The sequence below is a fragment of the Danio rerio genome, chromosome 17 (assembly GCF_049306965.1).
Source record: "Danio rerio strain Tuebingen ecotype United States chromosome 17, GRCz12tu, whole genome shotgun sequence".
NCBI classification, from domain to species: Eukaryota; Metazoa; Chordata; class Actinopteri; order Cypriniformes; family Danionidae; genus Danio; species Danio rerio.
Window position 1 is genome coordinate 38,812,783 of NC_133192.1, and position 19,539 is coordinate 38,832,321.

The following is a 19,539-nucleotide window of genomic DNA, read 5'->3' on the forward strand; positions in this document are numbered from 1 at the left end:
ACTCACCCTTGAATACAACAGTCTAAATATTTTTAAAATGCATGCTAAAATGTACACAATTGTATTTAAATAATAAATCAATTATTAATTATTGTATTTCAAGGAGTCCAAGATAACAATATTATTGATGATTACGATATATTATACTATTGAATATCATCATGTCTAATACATACAATACATTGAACTTTGCTTATGTTTGGGACTTTGTGCTGTACAGAAAAATAGCATCAGGAATGCAAATGTTTTATTTTTATTTTACAATTAATTCGATAACAATAAACATTTTCATAAAACTTTCAAAGAATTAAATTTTGCAGATGTCTATCTGCAATAGATATTCCAAAATTGTGATTCTGCACACAGTTCATAAATGTTTTTTTTATTTAGATATTTTTTTATTAACATTTTTAGGTTGGTTTTAGATTCAATGTGTTTAACTGGCCTATTTTCCCTTGGATTTGTGTGTGTGTGTGTATATATGTATATATATATATATAAAATAAACTTACATAAAAAACACACAAGACTTATTTTTTTCCTGCACATCACTTCATTACACCACTAGGTGGCAGCAAAATCTATTGGTTTATAGTATATCAATGCCGGACTGACTGTAGGAGATCATTATGTGAGGTCATTAAGTACAATTTCATCTCAACCAGAACAAAAATAATGATATCAATCGCTGTAAACCTCTAAAAAGCGAGAGATGTCCCTTTTGTCGCTGACGCCCATGGCCACCACATTCTCAAAGAGCCAGAAGAACGGCCTGGTATCTCCTTCTTTAGGTCGGGCCTCGTGTAACAGCCGATAAAACTCGAAGAAGAGCCGACCGGTGCCCTCTGAAAAAGACAAAAAAACAAGACATTATAGAAACTCAATATGACAAATGTCAAATAAATACATATATATGAGCTGTGTTATAAAATATAAGTAAGATATACACTAGTGTTTAAATGTTTAGGATTGCTAACATTTTGTTGCCATCTATATCTTGCATTTATTACTGTTATTACAATTTTTTTTACTAATTCTTTAGGGGAAACCATTGGCACAGCGATAATAAAATCTTGTTTTTAAATATCTATGTGATTTTATTGGATTATTCTGTTAATATTGTCTATTACGTGCAATTTCTCTATTTTAAGCGTAGTTAATCATGGTTCTTGACTCATCAGCTGATTAATGTATTGAGTAAAATATGAATTTAAATAACTCAACTCTTGTTATGATTACAATAGCTGCTTAAAATCCTACAAAACAATCAATAAAAATATTTTTTAAGGATATAAAGGCTAACAAAAAAAAAATAATTATACAACATAAAAAAGCAGTCTAATAAGTAAAACAGCATTAAAGCCATTACTTCGATGCAGGTTAATTTATATGCAGTACAGCAGGTTAATATAATTTTCCAGTGGTAGAAGTAGCCAAAAAAAGTAGCTGTTACAATCTTGCACCAAGGGGTCAACTGTTTTAACACTCTAACTTTAATTTTAAATGTTCTAATTAGTGAAAATATTTAAACTATATTATTAATTAGTCCGCCTATATTTGTCTCATGTATAAAAATATAGCTATTTCAAGCAATCTGATCTGAGCTATGAAAAAAATAATAATAATAAAATTGATCATTGCCCCTGAATATTTTATATGGTAGAAATACATTAATTCATGGATCCATTCTTTTTTCTTCGGCTTAGTCCCTTATTCATCAATGGTCACCACAATGGAATGAACCGCCAACTATTCTAGCATATGTTTTATGCAGTGGATGCCCTTCCAGCCACAACCCAGTACAGGAAACACCCATACACGCTCTTCACCCATAGTGCATGTCTTTGGACTGTGGGGGAAACCAAAGCACCCCCACACAGAAATGCCAAATGGTCACCACCCTGACCACCCAGCCACCCTGACTCTAGCAGAAATACATAATACAGAGAAAAATATTGTACATAAAGGCAGCACGGCAGCACGGCAGCGCAGTGGGTAGAACAATCACTTCACAGGTTTGAGCCTTGGCTGGGTCAGTTGGCATTTCTGTGTGGAGTTTGCATGTTCTCCTTGTATTCACATGGGTTTCCTTCTGGTGCTCCGGTTTACCCTACAAGTCCAAAGACATGTGGTACAGGTGAATTAGTTAAGGTAAATTGTCCGTAGTGTATGAGTGTGAATGAGGGTGTATGGATGTTTCCCAGTGATGGGTTGCAGCTGGAAGGGCATCTGCTGCGTAAAACATATGCTAGATAAGTTGGCAGTTCATTCCTCTGTGGCGACCCCAGATTAAGTGGAAAAGAAAATAAATAAATGAAGTTCATAAACACAGCATCTTTTATAAATTCAATTAAAAGGATTATTTAAACAACATGCTGATCTCAAACATTAGAAAGGCAATTTGAGTGTCCACTGATACTGCCTTAGTAAATTGACTAAGCCTAGAACACAGCTATATAAACTCCTACCGTAGAGACCTTTTCTTGCTGGATTCACTATGGACAGATCGTTGCATGGACTTCCACCGATGACCAGATCAAAAGGACCCCATTCCTGGATCTGCAGATGAAAAAGATCACAAATAATCAACATAAAGTCTTCAGTCTGAAGATGTGTGAACAGGTGTAAACTTTAAGCCAAATATCAAATTCCCTGACATTCACTGATTAATAGTGAATTTCCATGACAGCTAAAAAATGGAAAAACAGGTCGCTGTTGTGATTGTACATTGATAATATTAGAATAACAATAACAAAGCATTACAAATGTTTTAGCTTGAAAAGTAGCCTAGTCATAAAGTTAAGCGTTAAACAAAGTGAACAAAAAATGGTACAGAAAAATTACTTTCTGATAAATGGAAACTTTTAAGTATTAAGCGACAAACAAAAACCCCTGATATTCCATGACTTGGTCAAAAAAATAAATAAAATTTCCTTAATGATAACCATTACTGAAATAAACCTTTTAAAACTCCATGATATTCCAGAAATGCCATGACCCATGAGTACATGTTGCCTGTGTAAACGTCGCCAAGTTTGACAAGATAATACAAACAGGAAAAATTTTATTAGAAATAGATACAAAGATCATTTCAACCCAAAATGACAATTATTTTTGTGGAAATCTATTGACAATACAAAACTGTAATAAACATATAACCCAAGCAACTTTCTTAAAAGGATAGTTAATCCAAAAATAAAAATTTACTCAGAGTTTACTCAACCTCAAGTGGTTTAAATATATATGAGTTTTTTTCTGTTAAACTTTCTACAGCTGAAAACCAGATACTATGGAAGTTATTTTTTTTTTACAAGTTTTCAGCATTTTTCTAAATATCTTCAACAGTTCAACAGTATATATATTTTTATAAAGTTTTGAATCAAGTAAAGGAGTAAACTGACGACAGAAATTTTGGGGTGAACGATGCCTGCAATCCATGAATTTTGTGTCTTTGTTGCCATCTCTGTTTCAAAGGTGCAATTACAGATATTTGCAGTTACTGAAGTACTGTATATTCTTTACAGGGGTCAAGTGGATAAATCTAATATTTTGCTGTGTAATGTAATGTGTATTTATATATTTACTTTGTATGGCCATACACCCAAAGCGCTTCACTATCATGAGGGGGGGTCTCTCCACACCACCACCAGTTTGCAGCATCCACTTAGATAATGCGATGGCAGCCACAGGACACTGGCAACAGTGTGCTCACCACAAACCAACTATAGGTGGAGTGAAGAGACAGTGTTAAAGCCAATTCGGTTGATGGCGATGATTGGGAGGCCATGATGGGTAAAGGCCGATTGAGGGACTTTGGCCAGGACACCAGGGTAACACCCCTACTCTTTACGAGAAGTGCCATGCGATTTTTAATGACCACAGAGAGTCAGGACCTCGGTTTAACATCTCATCCGAAAGACGGCGACCACTGACAGTATAGTGTCCCCTTTACTTTTACTGGGTCATTAGGACTCACACAGACCACAGGTTGAGCGCCCCCAGCTGGCCTCTCTAATACTACTTCCAACAGCAACCTAGTTTCCCCATGTGGTCTCCCATCCAGGTACTGACCAGGCTCAGCCCTGCTTAGCTTCAGTAAAGTACCCAGTATTGGGCTGGGGGGTGATATGGCTGTCTGTATGTTAAGCTGTAAATCAAAGCACCAGCGCGAATATTGTACTTTGAGATGTTAAGTCTTGACAGTTTGACACAAATAAAGATGATCACTAGAGAATATCAACTGAACAATTACAATAACTTGAACTATGTACCACTGTATACAATTATATTTGTGCCAATCAAAATAAACAGCCTAATATAAACAAATATAACATTTCCAAAAAACATCAACAATATTCAAAAAAAAAAAAAAAAAAAAAAATCTGAAAACGGATCAAATTTGCTTGTGAATTTTGTCGACAAATGTAACGTTCTCCTAATTTGCTTTGTTTATTATTAACGATTTTTAAAAGTACATCAAAAGTCATCAATCATGAATGAAATTCAACAGGTTTCTTTACACTGCAAATTTTCAATCATCATTTTGGCAGAAAACTCTCATGGGGACGGGCTTAACAGCGGTCTAGCCTCATTGGTTAGTAAGATTTTGATGGACAGCTCTCTGTCCTGAATGCAGAGGTGGTTACGTAAAATTTGATTGCCACAAATATAATTCACTACATGATTAAAGCTGCTAGCTTTTATCACAGAAAACTGCAGATTAATTTTGTTATACTTTGTCCTGAAATTGCTAGCCTTACCGACATCTGTGTTGCATGACTCTATTGAGTTTAGTGTGTAACAGTACAGGTTCCAATATCTGTATGGTCTAATCTCTAACTGCCATAACATTCAAATTTCAGAACAGGAGATTGTTCTTTAAATCCAAAATGAAAAGAAAAGTTCCTTAGAACTCGTTCTCTTTCAATCCAACATTTATTCCAGCTCTCCGTGTGAGAGAGAAAAAAAACAGTTTGGGACAAAGAAGTTATGAACTGCAGCTAAAAAAAGACAAAATGAAAATGGCCCTTAAGATCCAAGATGGCTGCCACATTTGCAGAAAAAGAAGTTGGTTAACTCCAACAAAGATGACACTCACGTTTTTTCGGGTGAGTTGTCTCACGTCACCCACATACATAATGCGCCCCTGGTGCCGGACGATGCCTACAGTGATGGAGTCCTCGCACACTTCTGAGGCCACATAACGCTCCACCTGGATGCCCAGCTCCCTTAGAACCAGCAGCCCTTGAATACCAGGAAAACAAAGGTTTATTATATATTTATTTTAACTCTGTGAGAGTCATTAGCTGTATGACAAATGCAAGTCATGACCAAATATGGACGCAGTGGCATTTTTTTGTGTTTTTATCATGCTGTCAAGTAATACATTTTTTTAAATGTAATTAACTACAGAAAAATAAATACAACCTGAGTCTACAGTTGTGATCAAATCAAAATAAAACATCAGTCATCTTGAAATCACATTAATGATGGATTTAAAAATGGATTTAATTGAGCATTTAGCGACCAGTTAAACCGCTCTTTGGCTGCTAAATATGCTCGTGCCACAAAATAATCAGGCTTTAAGTACAGTACAAACACGACCCATAAACAGGGTCAAACCTGCGACTGCAGTTAATCCCAGTAGTAAAAAATCACACATGCTATCGATGGGAGTGAACAGTTCAGCTAAGTGCACTTTAAAAGCTAGGACAAGTGTAATGTGATCAGCACTATTTTTTCTGCTGAGAGGATGAAAGGAAGGGCGGACGCTCTTCGCTAACCTGTTGCGATCCCATCAAAAAGTGACAGGACGCGAATGGGTTTTCTGTTCTCTGCCAAAACCGGAGGGTAGAGCCTTGGTGGTTCCTGAAAGAGAAGAAAAAAAGATGGAAGAGAGACAGACAAGAAGACAAGAGAGAGAGGCCATTAAATCACACGGCTCTGTTATTAAAAAGAGCACCTGTCTGTACATACTGTTCATTTCCAACAAAGAAGCCTTTACATTAAACCAGTCCAGTAACAAGGGTTTATTGTCGAGCGGCTGTACAATAAACGCAGTATCTCCAGGCTGTTTCATTAGCCATTTTCCCCGTGATTAAGTGTGCCTTCTTATCTGAGGTCTTTGTTAAACATCTTAGCATTCAGTAGCGCTAACAATGGGAAATGCTTTGCTAACCTGTACTTTTGTTGCATCGAGAAAGTGGAGTGTGTAAGCTAAAACTCTATGATGTGGAGATGTGTAGTCAAAAGCACAATGCGCAGCAACTGTAACACTTTCTGGCTGCTCTTCAAGCGCAAATGGATGTCAGCCAAGGCGCTCTTTCACATGGTCTGGAAAGCAAATGGAGTCGTATAATTGCATAATAAATCTCTCAAATCATCAGCGTTTGTACTGTAAACCACGCCGTTCTTGATTACAATTGCAACAGCTGCTCAAACAACGATTTATAGGAGGAGTGTGATATTTATAGTAACAATATAGCATGTAAATAAGAAAGAAAATGTGTAATGTTAATTTGAGGTTTCCAGACTTTTTCATAAACAACTTTTCTCCTGCTCTATTGTAACGACCTAGGCGCAAAGTCTAAAGTGTATGGCTTAAAAGCGTTTTTTTTTTTTTTTTTTGGGCTCAAACAGCCCAAACTTTTTTAATTTAATGAATTTTTATTTTTGGAGCTTGGGTTGCTGCCTTTGATGAATATTTATTTGCACCTTTTGCGTTTTTTTAGCTGAGCACCCAGTTAAGAGGGATGTGCGTGCTTTTGTACAATTTTACAAAAGCATTAAGGGCATGTTCGAATCCACTATTTTATGGACAGAAAAATATGCTTTGCGCCCTGATGCATGGTGTAACAGGGTAGTGCTTATTCTCTTAAGTAGTTATGGGTGTGTTTTGAGTATAATGTGCATTAAATCAATCAGAGTCTCATCTCACATTCCCTTTAAGACTCAGTTGCGTTGTGCCATGGCGCATTTGCTATTTACATGACAGACTTTGTAAGTGGAAAAACTGAAAGCTTCACTAGCAAGATAAGTGATAAACAGACCATCTGCAGTGTGAGGATAAAGAATGAGTCTCCTCCACTCTGCCTCATTACGTTCTTTTTACTTTAATCCTTTACTTTACTTCTTTACTTTCATGGGGTAAGGAAATGGTGTTGTACTAGGAAATGATGTAAGCAATGTGTAAGTGTTTGAACCTGCACAGGTGCATAACTAACGCCTCTGCTCTGGACTTTAGACCAGCTTTCAGTTGGTCAATAGCGTGGTCTACTTCAGTTTTTTAAAATAGCATCACACCAACAATGCGCCTTAACACACTTCCTTTTTAGACCAGCACACCCATGAGTCCACAAAGTCAGGCAAATAGATTTGCTATTTAAACAACATGGCACAAAACGGGAGAATTAGGGTTGCGCTGGTCTGAAAATAGCATCAAATCGCGTCAAACACATCTTGCGCCTTATTGTGCCGGGTGTGTGATAGGGTCCCATTTCATTTCCTTGTTTGTACTGGGACATTTTCACTCACTCTTATTTATTAGATGGTGCTAATAATGCACTGAAAATGCCCTGGAAATTAGGAGACTGGAGTACAGTAATTGGAAGTAACACAAAATATATTTATAATTTTAAATATGGATATTTTTATTACAAAACTGCATGGATTCACTAAAGAAAACACTTATTCATCATACCCGCCTCCATTTCTTATGAATAGATGTGCTTTATTCTCTTAGTGTCCTGATAAAAACCAGCTGACCGTTGGCATTGTACAACTGGAAAAGGGCAAGATCATTTTTAAAATGCCTTTGATTGAATTTGAATGAAAAAACTAAAGTACCCAAACATGCCTTGAGGGTGAGTTGATCATAGGATAATTTTTGATAATGTTTGGTTGTATTAACCCTTTAAACAAACAAATAATAGTAAAATAACTAAATAAATGAATAAATGCATTAATACACGCAATTTAAAAAAAAAAGTAAATAAATTCCATCTATAGTTGAATATATTACTTCAACAGAAAATTTGAATACTGCAAAAATTAATAAACAAGAATAAAGGATTGTTTCAGTCCCATGTGTTCAAGACAATACAATCAAACTACTGTAGTGTGTGAGGATGTCAATAAAAAAAGAATATTCCTTCAAGGAAACAATTGTTTCTCATTTTCATCAGATTGTGGCAGACAGAACTCAATAGCATTTACTGTCATGTTATTTTGACTTTTGAGGAGGATCCCTGATGGATGTTTGGGAACACCATCATCTTAGACAGTTCTGGGACAGTTCTTATTTTTTAGAATTATTAAAACAAACAATGAAACTATGTGATCAGTGTGCTTTTTAGTCCAGTTATCACCTGTTGTGGCAAAATCACAAGATCTTTAATGCACACTGAGAACTGTATCCTGCAAATGTGTTTTCGAATAAGTTTATGCACATATTCTTTTAACAAATAATAACAAAACATCTGCCTCAAATTAGCACATATAGTTGAAGTGGAATTATTAGCCCCTCTAAATTATTATCCACCTGTTTATTTTTTTCCCAATTTCTGTTTACTGGAGAGAAGATTTTTTTTTACGCATTTCTAATCATAATAGTTTTAAGAACTGATTTCTAATAACAATTTCTAATAAAATGTTATCTTTGTCATGATGACAATAACTGATATTTACTACATATGTTTCAAGACACTTCTGTACAGCTCAAATTGTGATTTAAAGGCTTAACTAGGTTAATTAGGTTAACTGGGCAGGTTAGGGTAATTAGACAATTTTTTAATGATGGTTTGTTCTGTAGACTATCGGGAAAAAAATATAGTGTAAAGGGGCTAATAATTTTGTCCCTAAAATGGTGTTTAAAAAAATAAAAAGTGCTTTTATTGTAGCTGAAATAAATCAAATAAGACTTTTTCCAAGGGAAAAAATATTATTAAACATACTGTAAAAAATTCCTTGCTCTGTTTGAGAAATGTTTAATAAAAATAAATAAATTCAAAGGGAGCTAATATTTGTTACTGTATGTTGTTTAGGTGTATTTTTAATGCATGTTCACTTTAGCATTCCAATCCAGCATTTTTTAAATGTGATATCCTATAAATGTGCATAAAAATGCGGATGGAAGCATATGATTACAATTATATATACTTTTATATAATTACATAATTTACATTTTAATATTCAAGATATTTAAAAATGTTTACGAAAATAGCAGCACAACTGTTTTTAAAATTGATAATTAGAAACGCTGAATGAGCACAAAGACGCAATAACATTGAATGATATTAATGTTTTGACTTTAATTTTGAGTAACCAAATCCAGTTTCGCTGTTATTTTACCCGTCTTTACAAAAACACTCCACCTTTTATTGAAAAAGGCAAGTTTAACAAGTCTCCCAGAGCATTTTTAGAATCCATGCGGTTGATTTCTTATTCCGACTGGGACACTTTTAGCTTAGCTTAGCACAATGAATTGAATCGAATTTGACCATTAGCATTACGTTCAAAATAATTTTAAAAAGAGTTTTGATCATTTTCCTTTTTAAAGCTTGAAAAACAGGCAGCGGTTGAGAGCAGTCCATCCAGAATTTAGCGATTCTGTGATCGCAGAATATTACTCTAAATCCAAACAAGTAGCACAAAGTTTAGGCGAGTTTCCCATTTTTTAAATGCAGCAGAATTTCTACCGATGTTAGCCAGCCAAGACACAGCCTAATTCCTTTCAGATCAAAAAAGCCAATGCCTGACACTGGGAGCTTCAGAGCTTGTCTATTAATAATAAATGGTATAGTATTAGAAATTAGATTACACAATATTAGAAAACCTGATATTGTGATATTTTATTTTTCTGTGATAAATATTGCGATATGGGATATTTTCATAAAATAATTTTAATAGCATTATGTCAAGGTTTTCTATGGAGTCTAACAGTATTTAAGTGCAGATTTTGAATTACCACAATGGCAAAAAATGCTTTTCTCTGTGACTGTTTTGTCTCGTTTCTAGTCCAAATATCTAAAAATTATTTTTATATCTAAAAATAAGTAAAAATATTATTTGTTTTCAACTTTTTATTATTTTAAGTTTTTCCTGAAAACAAACAAAACTATGTCAGTGGGCAAGAAAAATAACTTTGTTTTTGCTTTGAATTGAAGATATTTGGACTAAAAACAAGACAAAAATATTAAATAAGGTTTTTAGCTCATATCTAAATTTCGTTTAAATATAGTAAGTAAATACAATTCTGTAGCTCCTGGTCAACTATAATTCCGACTCAACATTGCATATCTTGTGATGTGATTATTGTGAATGCACACATTGCGTCATTGATGCAAAAACGATATATTGTGCAGCCCTATTAGTCAGAGCTGATTTTAAGACAGGGCTCGCTCAAACTGCCAATATTAAGATATAAAACAGTATATGTCACTTACAAATTCTTGGTCGTGATTGTTGGCAAAGAAGTGCTGCAGTCTGCAAGGCCAATCAGCCCGGCGCTCCAACAGGCCATACTGAGTCTTCAGTCCACACATATAGCAATTCCATGGGTCTTCTTTAATAGCTGCCTGCGCCGCACCAGGACCCACCAACAAATCCACACACTCTACACAGAAACACCTGCAGGACAACTTAGAGGTGAAGGACTGAAGGACAGTATAGAAAAACTGAGCATCAGAGTTCAGTTTTACCTGCAACAGTTATTGTTTCCGCACATGAGCACTTCCCTCCCTCCACAGCAGATGGTACAGTAGGACTGGTAGCCATCGTCATCGTATTGATACGCACATTCTAGAAAGCAGTTCTATAAAAGGACAAACGCATAAAAAGTTCATTTGTTTATAGAGGATTGCCAAATAGAAGAAAGCTGGAATATCGGCATGTACTGATGAGAGGACTTCTTTCTGGGAGTTTGCAGTTTATATTTAAAAAACTTCCAAAACATTGTACTTTATGAAATCACTTCCAAAAAACTGCTTATCTTAAAGGAACACACCCTTTTTGAGTACATAGAGTTATACAGTTGAGTTTGACCATTTTTGAATCCATTCAGGCCATCTCAATGTCTTGCAGGAGCACTTTTAGCTTAGCTTAGCTTAGCATAAATCATTAAATCGGATTAGACCATTAGCCTGTCGCTCAAAAATAATAAATAAAATAAATAAAGTTTTAATAGCTTTCCTTTTTAAAGTTTGACTCTTCTGTAGTTACATTGTGTACTAAGACCAATGGAAGAGCTGTCTAGGAACTATACTCTCATCTGTACCATGGCTGCAGCAGGTGCAATGATATTACTCAACACCTGAAAATAGTCCCTAGCTAGGTAACTAGGTGACAGTGACAGGAAAATTATCAAAATGTTAAAAACAATTGAACGAGATGCAAATGGTCTAATCTGGTTCAATGGATTATGCTAAACTAAGCTAAAAGTGCTCCCGCCCTACTAAAAAAAACAGCTTAAACCAACATAGGCTGGTTGGCTGGTTTTAGCTGGTCAACCAGGCTGGTTTTAGAGGGGTTTTGGCCATTTCCAGGCTGGTTACCAGCCATTTCCAGCCTGGTCTTAGCTAGACAGGCTGGAAAATGACCAGCTAAATCCAGCTAAAACCAGCTTAAAGAGTCTGGTTTAAGCTGGACATTTTAGCTGGGCTTCCAGCCTGGCTAGGCTGGTCAAGATGGTTTTAGCTGGTCATCTCTCAGTCTGAGCAGCTAAGACCAGGCTGGAAATGGCTGGAAACCAGTCTGGAATGGCCAAAACCCCTCTAAAACCAGCCTGGTTGACCAGCTAAAACCAGCCAGGAATTTAGCAAAATAGATTCAAAAATAGTAAAATTTGATTGTTTAACACTAGGGGAGTTGTACCATTTCCAAAAAAAAAGTGGAGTGTTCCTTTAATAATCAATTTGTAAATGCTGAAATTAGCATAGTATTTTCATTGATTGCTTATTAAATAATATAGTTAACAAATGAAACCTTACCTAACAATGCTTTAAACTAGCATTAGCAAAACTCTGTGTAGCTACTATGCTCACTAACAACATTAACTCACATAATTATACTTTAAACTAGCATTAGCATAACTTTGTGTAGCTACTTTACTCACTAACAACATTACCTCACAACTGTTCTAACTCCTAAATAACAGATTGCATTTAGGTGACAGTTGCTTTGATCCCTAAATCTTGACTAAACGTAGTAGTTTTCTTTACCTTTGAACACTCATTTAATGATATTTATTACTATTAAATCTTTAAATCTGTGCTAATGATCAGATACAGCAAACAGTGTGTGTGTGTGACTTAAAAGTCAAAGTCAAAGTCACTGCCAATAATGTAGATAATAAAATCACAAGCAGGCAAACAAAGCAGCCCTCAAGGAAGTGGGAAGCAGGGATTTCCTGGCGTTTACCGTACAGCTCTGGCACATTCCTCCAATGAAGAGCGGGTGCTCCAGGGAAACATACAGGCTGCCGCAGGAGATGCAGATGTCTGAAGCGTGGAAAGACAAAGAGATTTCACTAGAGAATATTCTGACACTGACAGACAGTAATAAAACACATCTCTATGCGGAAAACATACCTTCAATGTTTCTACATTTCTGACGGACATCGAACACAAGCCTCTCTGAAAAACAACAGACAAAACTGTTCAATAATGGAAAACTTTCCAGTCTTTCGAGCATCTGGAGCATTTTCAACTTAAATTATTGCTGAATGGACACTCCAGTGGTTTATGTCTCGATTATATTTAGATTATTTCGATTATTTTTCATTTCTTTCTTTCTTTTATATGACAAAAAAAATAAGTGAATATACTTAATACGTCAAAGATTTACACAATACAGTTTTTAAAACTATTTTTTATTTCCATTGTGGTCCTTGATGTGAAGTTCAGATTATCCTACTCCCAGTAACAGGGACACCATGACACTACATTATAATATAAATACAAATACAATTACAAAAAAAGCATTGCAACATACTGTTTAATCCAACAACATACTATTAATTATTCAAAACTAAGTATTATTTTGCTGGCCTGAATTTCATAAAGTGAAATAATGCTACTTATTGAAGTGGTGCGATATTCAATTCAATTCTATTCAATTCAAGTTTATTTATAAAGCTCTTCCACAATGTAGACTGTGTCAGCCCCTTAACATAGAAGTTCTAGTAAAATGCAGATTTCAGAGTTGAAGTTCAGTTAAGTTCAGTTCAGTGTGGTGTTAATTTCATTGCTGAATGTAACACTGAAGAGTTTGTCCATATTTTGGGACAATATTAGGAAAATATATAGGTTTAGGGAGGTTGTTGGAGCCGTTGTTGTTAGTGGTAAAATTTGTGTTTTCTTGTACATTTTAACCAATTTGTTTCTACTAAAATGACAAAGGCACATTTAAAAAATATTTAAAAATGTATCTCATTTTAAGATTAAAAATAAATTGTCAGTTCATTCCACTGTGGCAACCCCTGAAAAATTAGGGATTAAGTCAAAGAAAAGTGAGTGAGTGAAAATACAAAAATAATGCATTTTATAATAGTATATAATGTCATACTAAATAGTATAGTATAAAAAACAGCATATAAGAAAATTAGGAGGGGGGTGGAGGAATATAAAATAAAAGATTCTGTTAACAAATTTGTACATGATTTTACAAGTAACCTGATATTTGCCGAGCTCTGTATAAACATTAACTAGAATATTACTGAAAATAAATTGACTTTTTTTTGTAGATTGAATTTTTTTCAGCATTGTAGCACACCAACAAATCCTGGTAAAATATGATATAATAAATATATTAAATATGTCAGAAATAATTGATGACAGGCGGTTTAATTATTTAAAATCTTGAACTCAATTAAAAATGAATGCAAAATTCAGAGTCAATTATTTCAGTTGCCACATCAACAATTATCTAAAGGCAAACTAGTTCGTACTGCTGGTTAAAACCCTGTGTAAAATATAAATCCATTGGTTTTAAGATCTTTATCTTTATCTTTGTCATATGTCTTTATACGCACTTCAGTATAAACATTCAGTTACTTTTTGTGCAAATTTTTTTCAATAATTATGTTACTGTCACGATCAGCAGCGATCTAACCACCAGAGATTGCTGGAAAACATTCACACTCACACAAACTACAATCCTGCCTCATGATGGATTTCAAAACCCAGCCATGGACCACACACACGCACACACACACATAAACAACTAGTTCCAGATCCTGACTAATTAGATACTCATAGCTGATACTCATGACCACTATTTAAACCCCTCTGTTCCACACAAATGTTGCAGAGTATTGTTAAGCTGTTGCTGTCCTTATGTAAGAGGGGTCTCCTTGTTTCCAGTGTTTTTGACTTTGGACTGTTTATCGTGTTTTGATTCCTTGCTGCCTGCACTTAACCTCTCGCCTGTTTTTTGATTATGCTTCTGAATTGCTTACTATAATGTTTATGCTGGTATTTGACCCCGGCCTATTTGACCATTCTCATAATTAAGCTGTATGTGGAATTATCCCTGTGTGCATAGCATACATACGCAACCGTTACAAATGATTTCTATTTTATTGTAAAATGCTGTTTATTTATTAAGTGATCCTAAGAAAATCTTTGCCAGTTTCCACAGTAAATAAAAAAAGATATTAATAACTAGTATTGATATTTAACTAAATATATATTGAGATATTGTTTAATATTCATTTAAATATGTTTATTTATAATATTTATTTCAATTATGATTAGATATTAAATATTAGAATGATTTCTGTAATCATATAAATTACATTTAAAAAAATAATTCAATAAATAATAATATTGATTAAAGTAATTCTGAATATAGGCGGTTCATTCGGTTGTGGTGACTCCTGATTAACAAAAGGACTAAGCCGAAAAGAAAATGAATAAATATAATTATTTAAGGTAATAACAATAATATTATACATATACTATATTACAGTTAAGAATATATATTTACATAAATATATTAAAATGTATTATGTATTATTATCATGATTATCATCATTATACACATTTAACAGACCATACTTGGTATGAATGATATAAATTTAAGTGCATAATATAAATTAAATTGATAATTTTTTTTATTAATATCAAGCATTACATTTACCATTTAAGCATTTTATCCAATAAATACACAACATGATTAAAGAAATATACACACCACTGTATGAATTACCAAACAGTTCCAAGTGGAGTTAAACTTTTGCCTCTCTATTGAACCAACAAAGGAGATGGTGCAACCCTGCTCCACTTTTTCTCCATTTGATTAGTAAATAAAGCTGCATGCTGATTTACCAGCCCTTTTCTTTAATATACCTTTGAGCTTTTCCTCTTCTAAAACATGAGAACTTTTAGGATTATCTTAAAAGTTCTATTTTGAACGCCTTTGCCAACAAAATTTGAGCATGTGCCATATCTCAAAGCGTATCTCTTTAAACTGGCAAGATTAAAAACAAGCCTCGTCATAGTTCCAGACACACCCTCTAGTGTTTACACTGCGCCGGCTGAGCAGATGAGTGCTCTAATCCTGATTTAGCATGTGTGTGTGTGTGTGTGTGTTTACAGGCTTGAACTCTGTGAACCGGGTTGAGTGAGAGTGTCTGCTCACCTCGAGTCCGCTCGTCGATCATTTCTTTGACCTTGGGTTTCTCTGTGACTGTGCTCTTGCGGGGCTTTTTGGCTGGTGGGGGCAAGTATGACGCCGCCTCTGGCTCCACCCACTCACACATCTCATAGGGCTCCGCTGATGGAGGCACAACAACACATGTACAGTTAGAAAAACAAATCTTTCATGAAGTAAATACCATACTGTAAAAGCTGATTCAGATTGAGAAGATGTAAAGTGCAGATTACTCAAAATATGTGAGAGAAATTAATGATATTTCACTGTGTTGTCTGGTATTTATTGTGATAACCACTAAGTATATACTGAGAGACAAAAACATCCTGTATCTTTAGAGTTTTTTTTGTTTATATTTCATTTATTATCTATATTTTGATTGTTAACCTTGCTCCTGGATGCCTCCCAGCAAATAATTTTGTAGACAGCTTGGCTAAAACAAGGCTAAACTTGGGCTATCAGTGAAAATCTAATAGACATCCAAGAATAGCCTAAAACTAGTCTAGTAGTCAAATAGACAGATTAGACAGACTGTATATTTGTAGTCATTCATTTATGTTTATTTGATGACTAGTCTAGTTTTGGCCTATTCTTAGACGTCTGTTAGATTTTCGCTGACAGACCAAATTTAGCCTAAGCTGACACGAAAATGAATGAATGTTTAAAAATAACAATACTATTCATTTTACCCAATAATGCACTTAAAAATCTACATTAATGCAGTCTACATTAATGAGAAACAAGCTAAATATTGTCTTTAAAATCATCATATGTTTCAGCTCTTGGCGATATCTTTGCCTATTATCTAAAATACTATCGTCGATCGGCACAACCCTATTTGGCACCATGTCTGAGTCCACTAAATCCTTGTTCCTAACAAGTCCTTAACGATGCAGTATGTGACATCCAGTGGTTGAACTAGGTACTACATGCCTGGTTCAAAACACACATAAGCGCAGGTTGCCAGATTGACGACATCAACAGAAGTGTCTATCGAGGCTGAAGGCTGATTAAAACCGTGCCCTAAACAAAAGCAATGGCACATGATAAAATGAATATTTTCCATATAAAAAGGAGTTTTTGTTCATACCAACACCTGAAATGTTTATTTTAGAAATGGCTTTTATTTCTTGCAGCTGAACAACAGAAAACTGACAATGATCACCTCAGGTACACCTCATGTGCTTTATACAGTGTTAAATGCTAATACTGTGGGTTTGAATGCCCTTTTACATGACATGTATTAAAGCAACAGCAGATAGTTCACCTCAGATCTTGAAAAGAAAATAAAGTGTTTGAAATTGAACTTTAGAACTAAACACATGTGAATGATTCAGCATCTACATTTAATGATGTTAAAGTGGGTTAATGTGTATTAAATAGATTTTGAACCATACCATTTCATCGGAGTGGAGTAAGTGGACTATTCTATGCCTCTGAATGGCTGTAATTAAAATTCAGTCATGTTTCGTCTGGTGCAGACAGCCAAATTGCTTATCACTGCAAATCTCATCCTGTAGCGTGTTGTTAGGACACAGAGTAACAATGTAACCTGCCCACATAATGTTTGCATTGGTAATATTTATCTTATCTGCTAATTAATAACCACCTCATGTGGGACTCTAAATCTGTGTCTCCAACTCGGAATCTACTACTGTCCAAATTAATTACAGATCTGTTCCTCATTGTACCTTAAAAGTGAACCTTAAAAGTACAAAATTATACCCTAAAGGTACTAATGTGCAGCTGTAAAGTACAAAAGTATACCTTTTGTAAAGATACCGTTCTAGTCACACCTTCTGAACCTTTATTTCTGAGAATGTATTCAGTCAGCTTAAGTTTACTATTTACTATTTCACATCAATAAGACATCTTTCTTTATTTAACCTGAAATATTTGATTAAAAGACCTTTCCATTGATTAATTTCACTGTTTGGTTTTACAGCAGACAAAACTAATGTGCATAATTCATTTATCCGAGTGCAGGAACAAGAAAAAAAATGAAAAGTAAATTCTCTGTCAAAGCACATTTCAGGATTGTTGAAATTAAAGGCTGATCTTGCATGTCTTATCTAAAATTGTTTGTTGTTTACAATAGGGGTGCCACCATTTCAATTTTTAATCGAAATCGATCGAAATTTATGCTCAATTTCGATTATCGAATCAAAAAATAGAATCTTTTTAACTTTTATTCAATGTTTATAATGAAAATCCAAATAGAATCAATTAATTTGATAAACAAAGCAAGTCTCTTATATAATATATCTACTAAAAGACAGAAAATATTACTGTATAAACTGCATTGTGCATAAATCAGATGAACATTTTTATATTAGTCAATAATATTACTGTAATTAATTTAAAAACTGAATAAATATAGATTTACACATTTACTCAAGTAAATAAACAGAATTAATGATGGGCTAAAAATCGGAATGTGATGTGTCCACGCACATGTCTGGAAGTCAGGATAGTTTTGATTTGACTAGTATTTCCTTACAAGCTTAATTCCTCGGGTGCTGGCATGTGTACAGGCTTAAAGGATAAACATCTAGAAAGCATCTACGACTGTACTCAGATGCCAAACTGACAAAACCAACAGAAAATCTCCCCAGATCGCACATATCTTAATAAAAGTTTGAAATAAATACAAATAAACTTGAATTTCGTCACAGTTATAGGGCTACTTTATGTAACACATATCCATATTTCAATAGATCAAGTTTGTGTAAACACTTAAGCTTCTGCAATCAGAGTTATATACAAACCAGGCTCATTCTGAAAACATACCTCTATATACATTGCCAGAGAGCGCTAAATACCTCTTAGCAGTTACATTTTTTTGCAGTTTTTCCGATTTTTTCAATATCGTGCAGCCCTAATCCAAATGACAGAATTTTAATTTCTCAGCGAACTATCCCATTAAACCAGTTTGATATTTTTCAAGGCAAAGCAAACGGATATATGAATATCAGTAGGAAACCACGGCATTCTTACATTCAGGTGGATCCAGGCCTTTAGGTCCCGTGGGTTGAAATCCAGACATGGCCCATTCAATCATCTTTTTATTTTCCACATCTACTAACTTTGAAGAGTCAGTGTCGTCGCTCGCTGGGCAAGAGAGGAAGGTTTTGCCTGCTCTAGTGCTGGCTACCTGTAAGACAAGACAGTCCAATGGTTCCATTAGATTATTAATGCACAAAATATCAATAAACTGAGCTTGATTTAGTACTCTGTTTGTACCACAAAATAAACTCCTACCTGTAGCACCTCAAAGATGGCTTTCTTGTACATTGGTTGCTTATTGTAGGTTGGCTGGTGAAAGGCGTTGTGGAAGGAACTCAAAGGCAACAGTTTCTCAACACAGACCTACAGGATGAAGTTGAACAACAAAAGTATTTTAGACAAACATTTAAGGCAGTGCTTTACATAACAATACAGGGTGATTCCAAAAGAATACCACAACTTTGAAAATCGTGAACTCTGCGAAGAAGAAAAGGAGAGCTAAGCTCTATCTGTCGTCGATTTAAGGAAGCTCTGAACGTTCTTTTGGTTGCTCATTTGGTCGCTAGAAGTGCTGATGGCCCATATACCTTCAGTTCTGTTGTAATGCAAAGATGGAGTCTGCTCAACAAAAAGCTTTTGTGTTATAGAGTACGGCAGAAGTGAATCATAGGCAAACCTATCTGGAAATGTTGCAGAATTGGCTGTTCCCTCAACTCGAAGAAGAAGCACGTCAATTCATAATTCAGCAGGATGGGGCCTTATCCCATTGGCACTTATCTGTCTGTGCCTATTTGAATGAAAGGTACCCAAAGCAATGATTTGGGTAACAGAGCACTTCATCACTGGCCTCCTAGAAGCCTTGACCTTACCCCCTCTGATTTTTTT

General features: G+C 34.8%; 1 protein-coding gene across 14 annotated transcripts in view; it reads right to left on the minus strand.

Annotated features, from left to right (window-relative positions):
- dnmt3ab (DNA (cytosine-5-)-methyltransferase 3 alpha b) overlaps positions 1-19,539 on the minus strand; it is a 117,360-nt gene that overhangs the window by 8,609 nt on the left and 89,212 nt on the right. For 7 of the 14 annotated variants that reach the window (XM_073927265.1, XM_068214409.2, XM_073927266.1 and 4 more), the window contains 11 exons: positions 18,910-19,017; positions 18,646-18,802; positions 15,637-15,771; positions 12,585-12,629; positions 12,415-12,494; positions 10,698-10,810; positions 10,443-10,626; positions 5,784-5,868; positions 5,099-5,244; positions 2,478-2,559; positions 697-845 (listed from right to left, as the gene is read on the minus strand). In XM_073927265.1, the coding sequence (XP_073783366.1) occupies positions 697-845; positions 2,478-2,559; positions 5,099-5,244; positions 5,784-5,868; positions 10,443-10,626; positions 10,698-10,810; positions 12,415-12,494; positions 12,585-12,629; positions 15,637-15,771; positions 18,646-18,802; positions 18,910-19,017 (1,284 nt within the window). Of the gene's footprint in view, positions 1-696; positions 846-2,468; positions 2,560-5,098; positions 5,245-5,783; positions 5,869-10,442; positions 10,627-10,697; positions 10,811-12,414; positions 12,495-12,584; positions 12,630-15,636; positions 15,772-18,645; positions 18,803-18,909; positions 19,018-19,539 lie in introns of all 14 variants that reach the window. The other 7 variants (XM_009293199.5, XM_073927264.1, XM_068214408.2 and 4 more) reach the window with 1 other exon arrangement.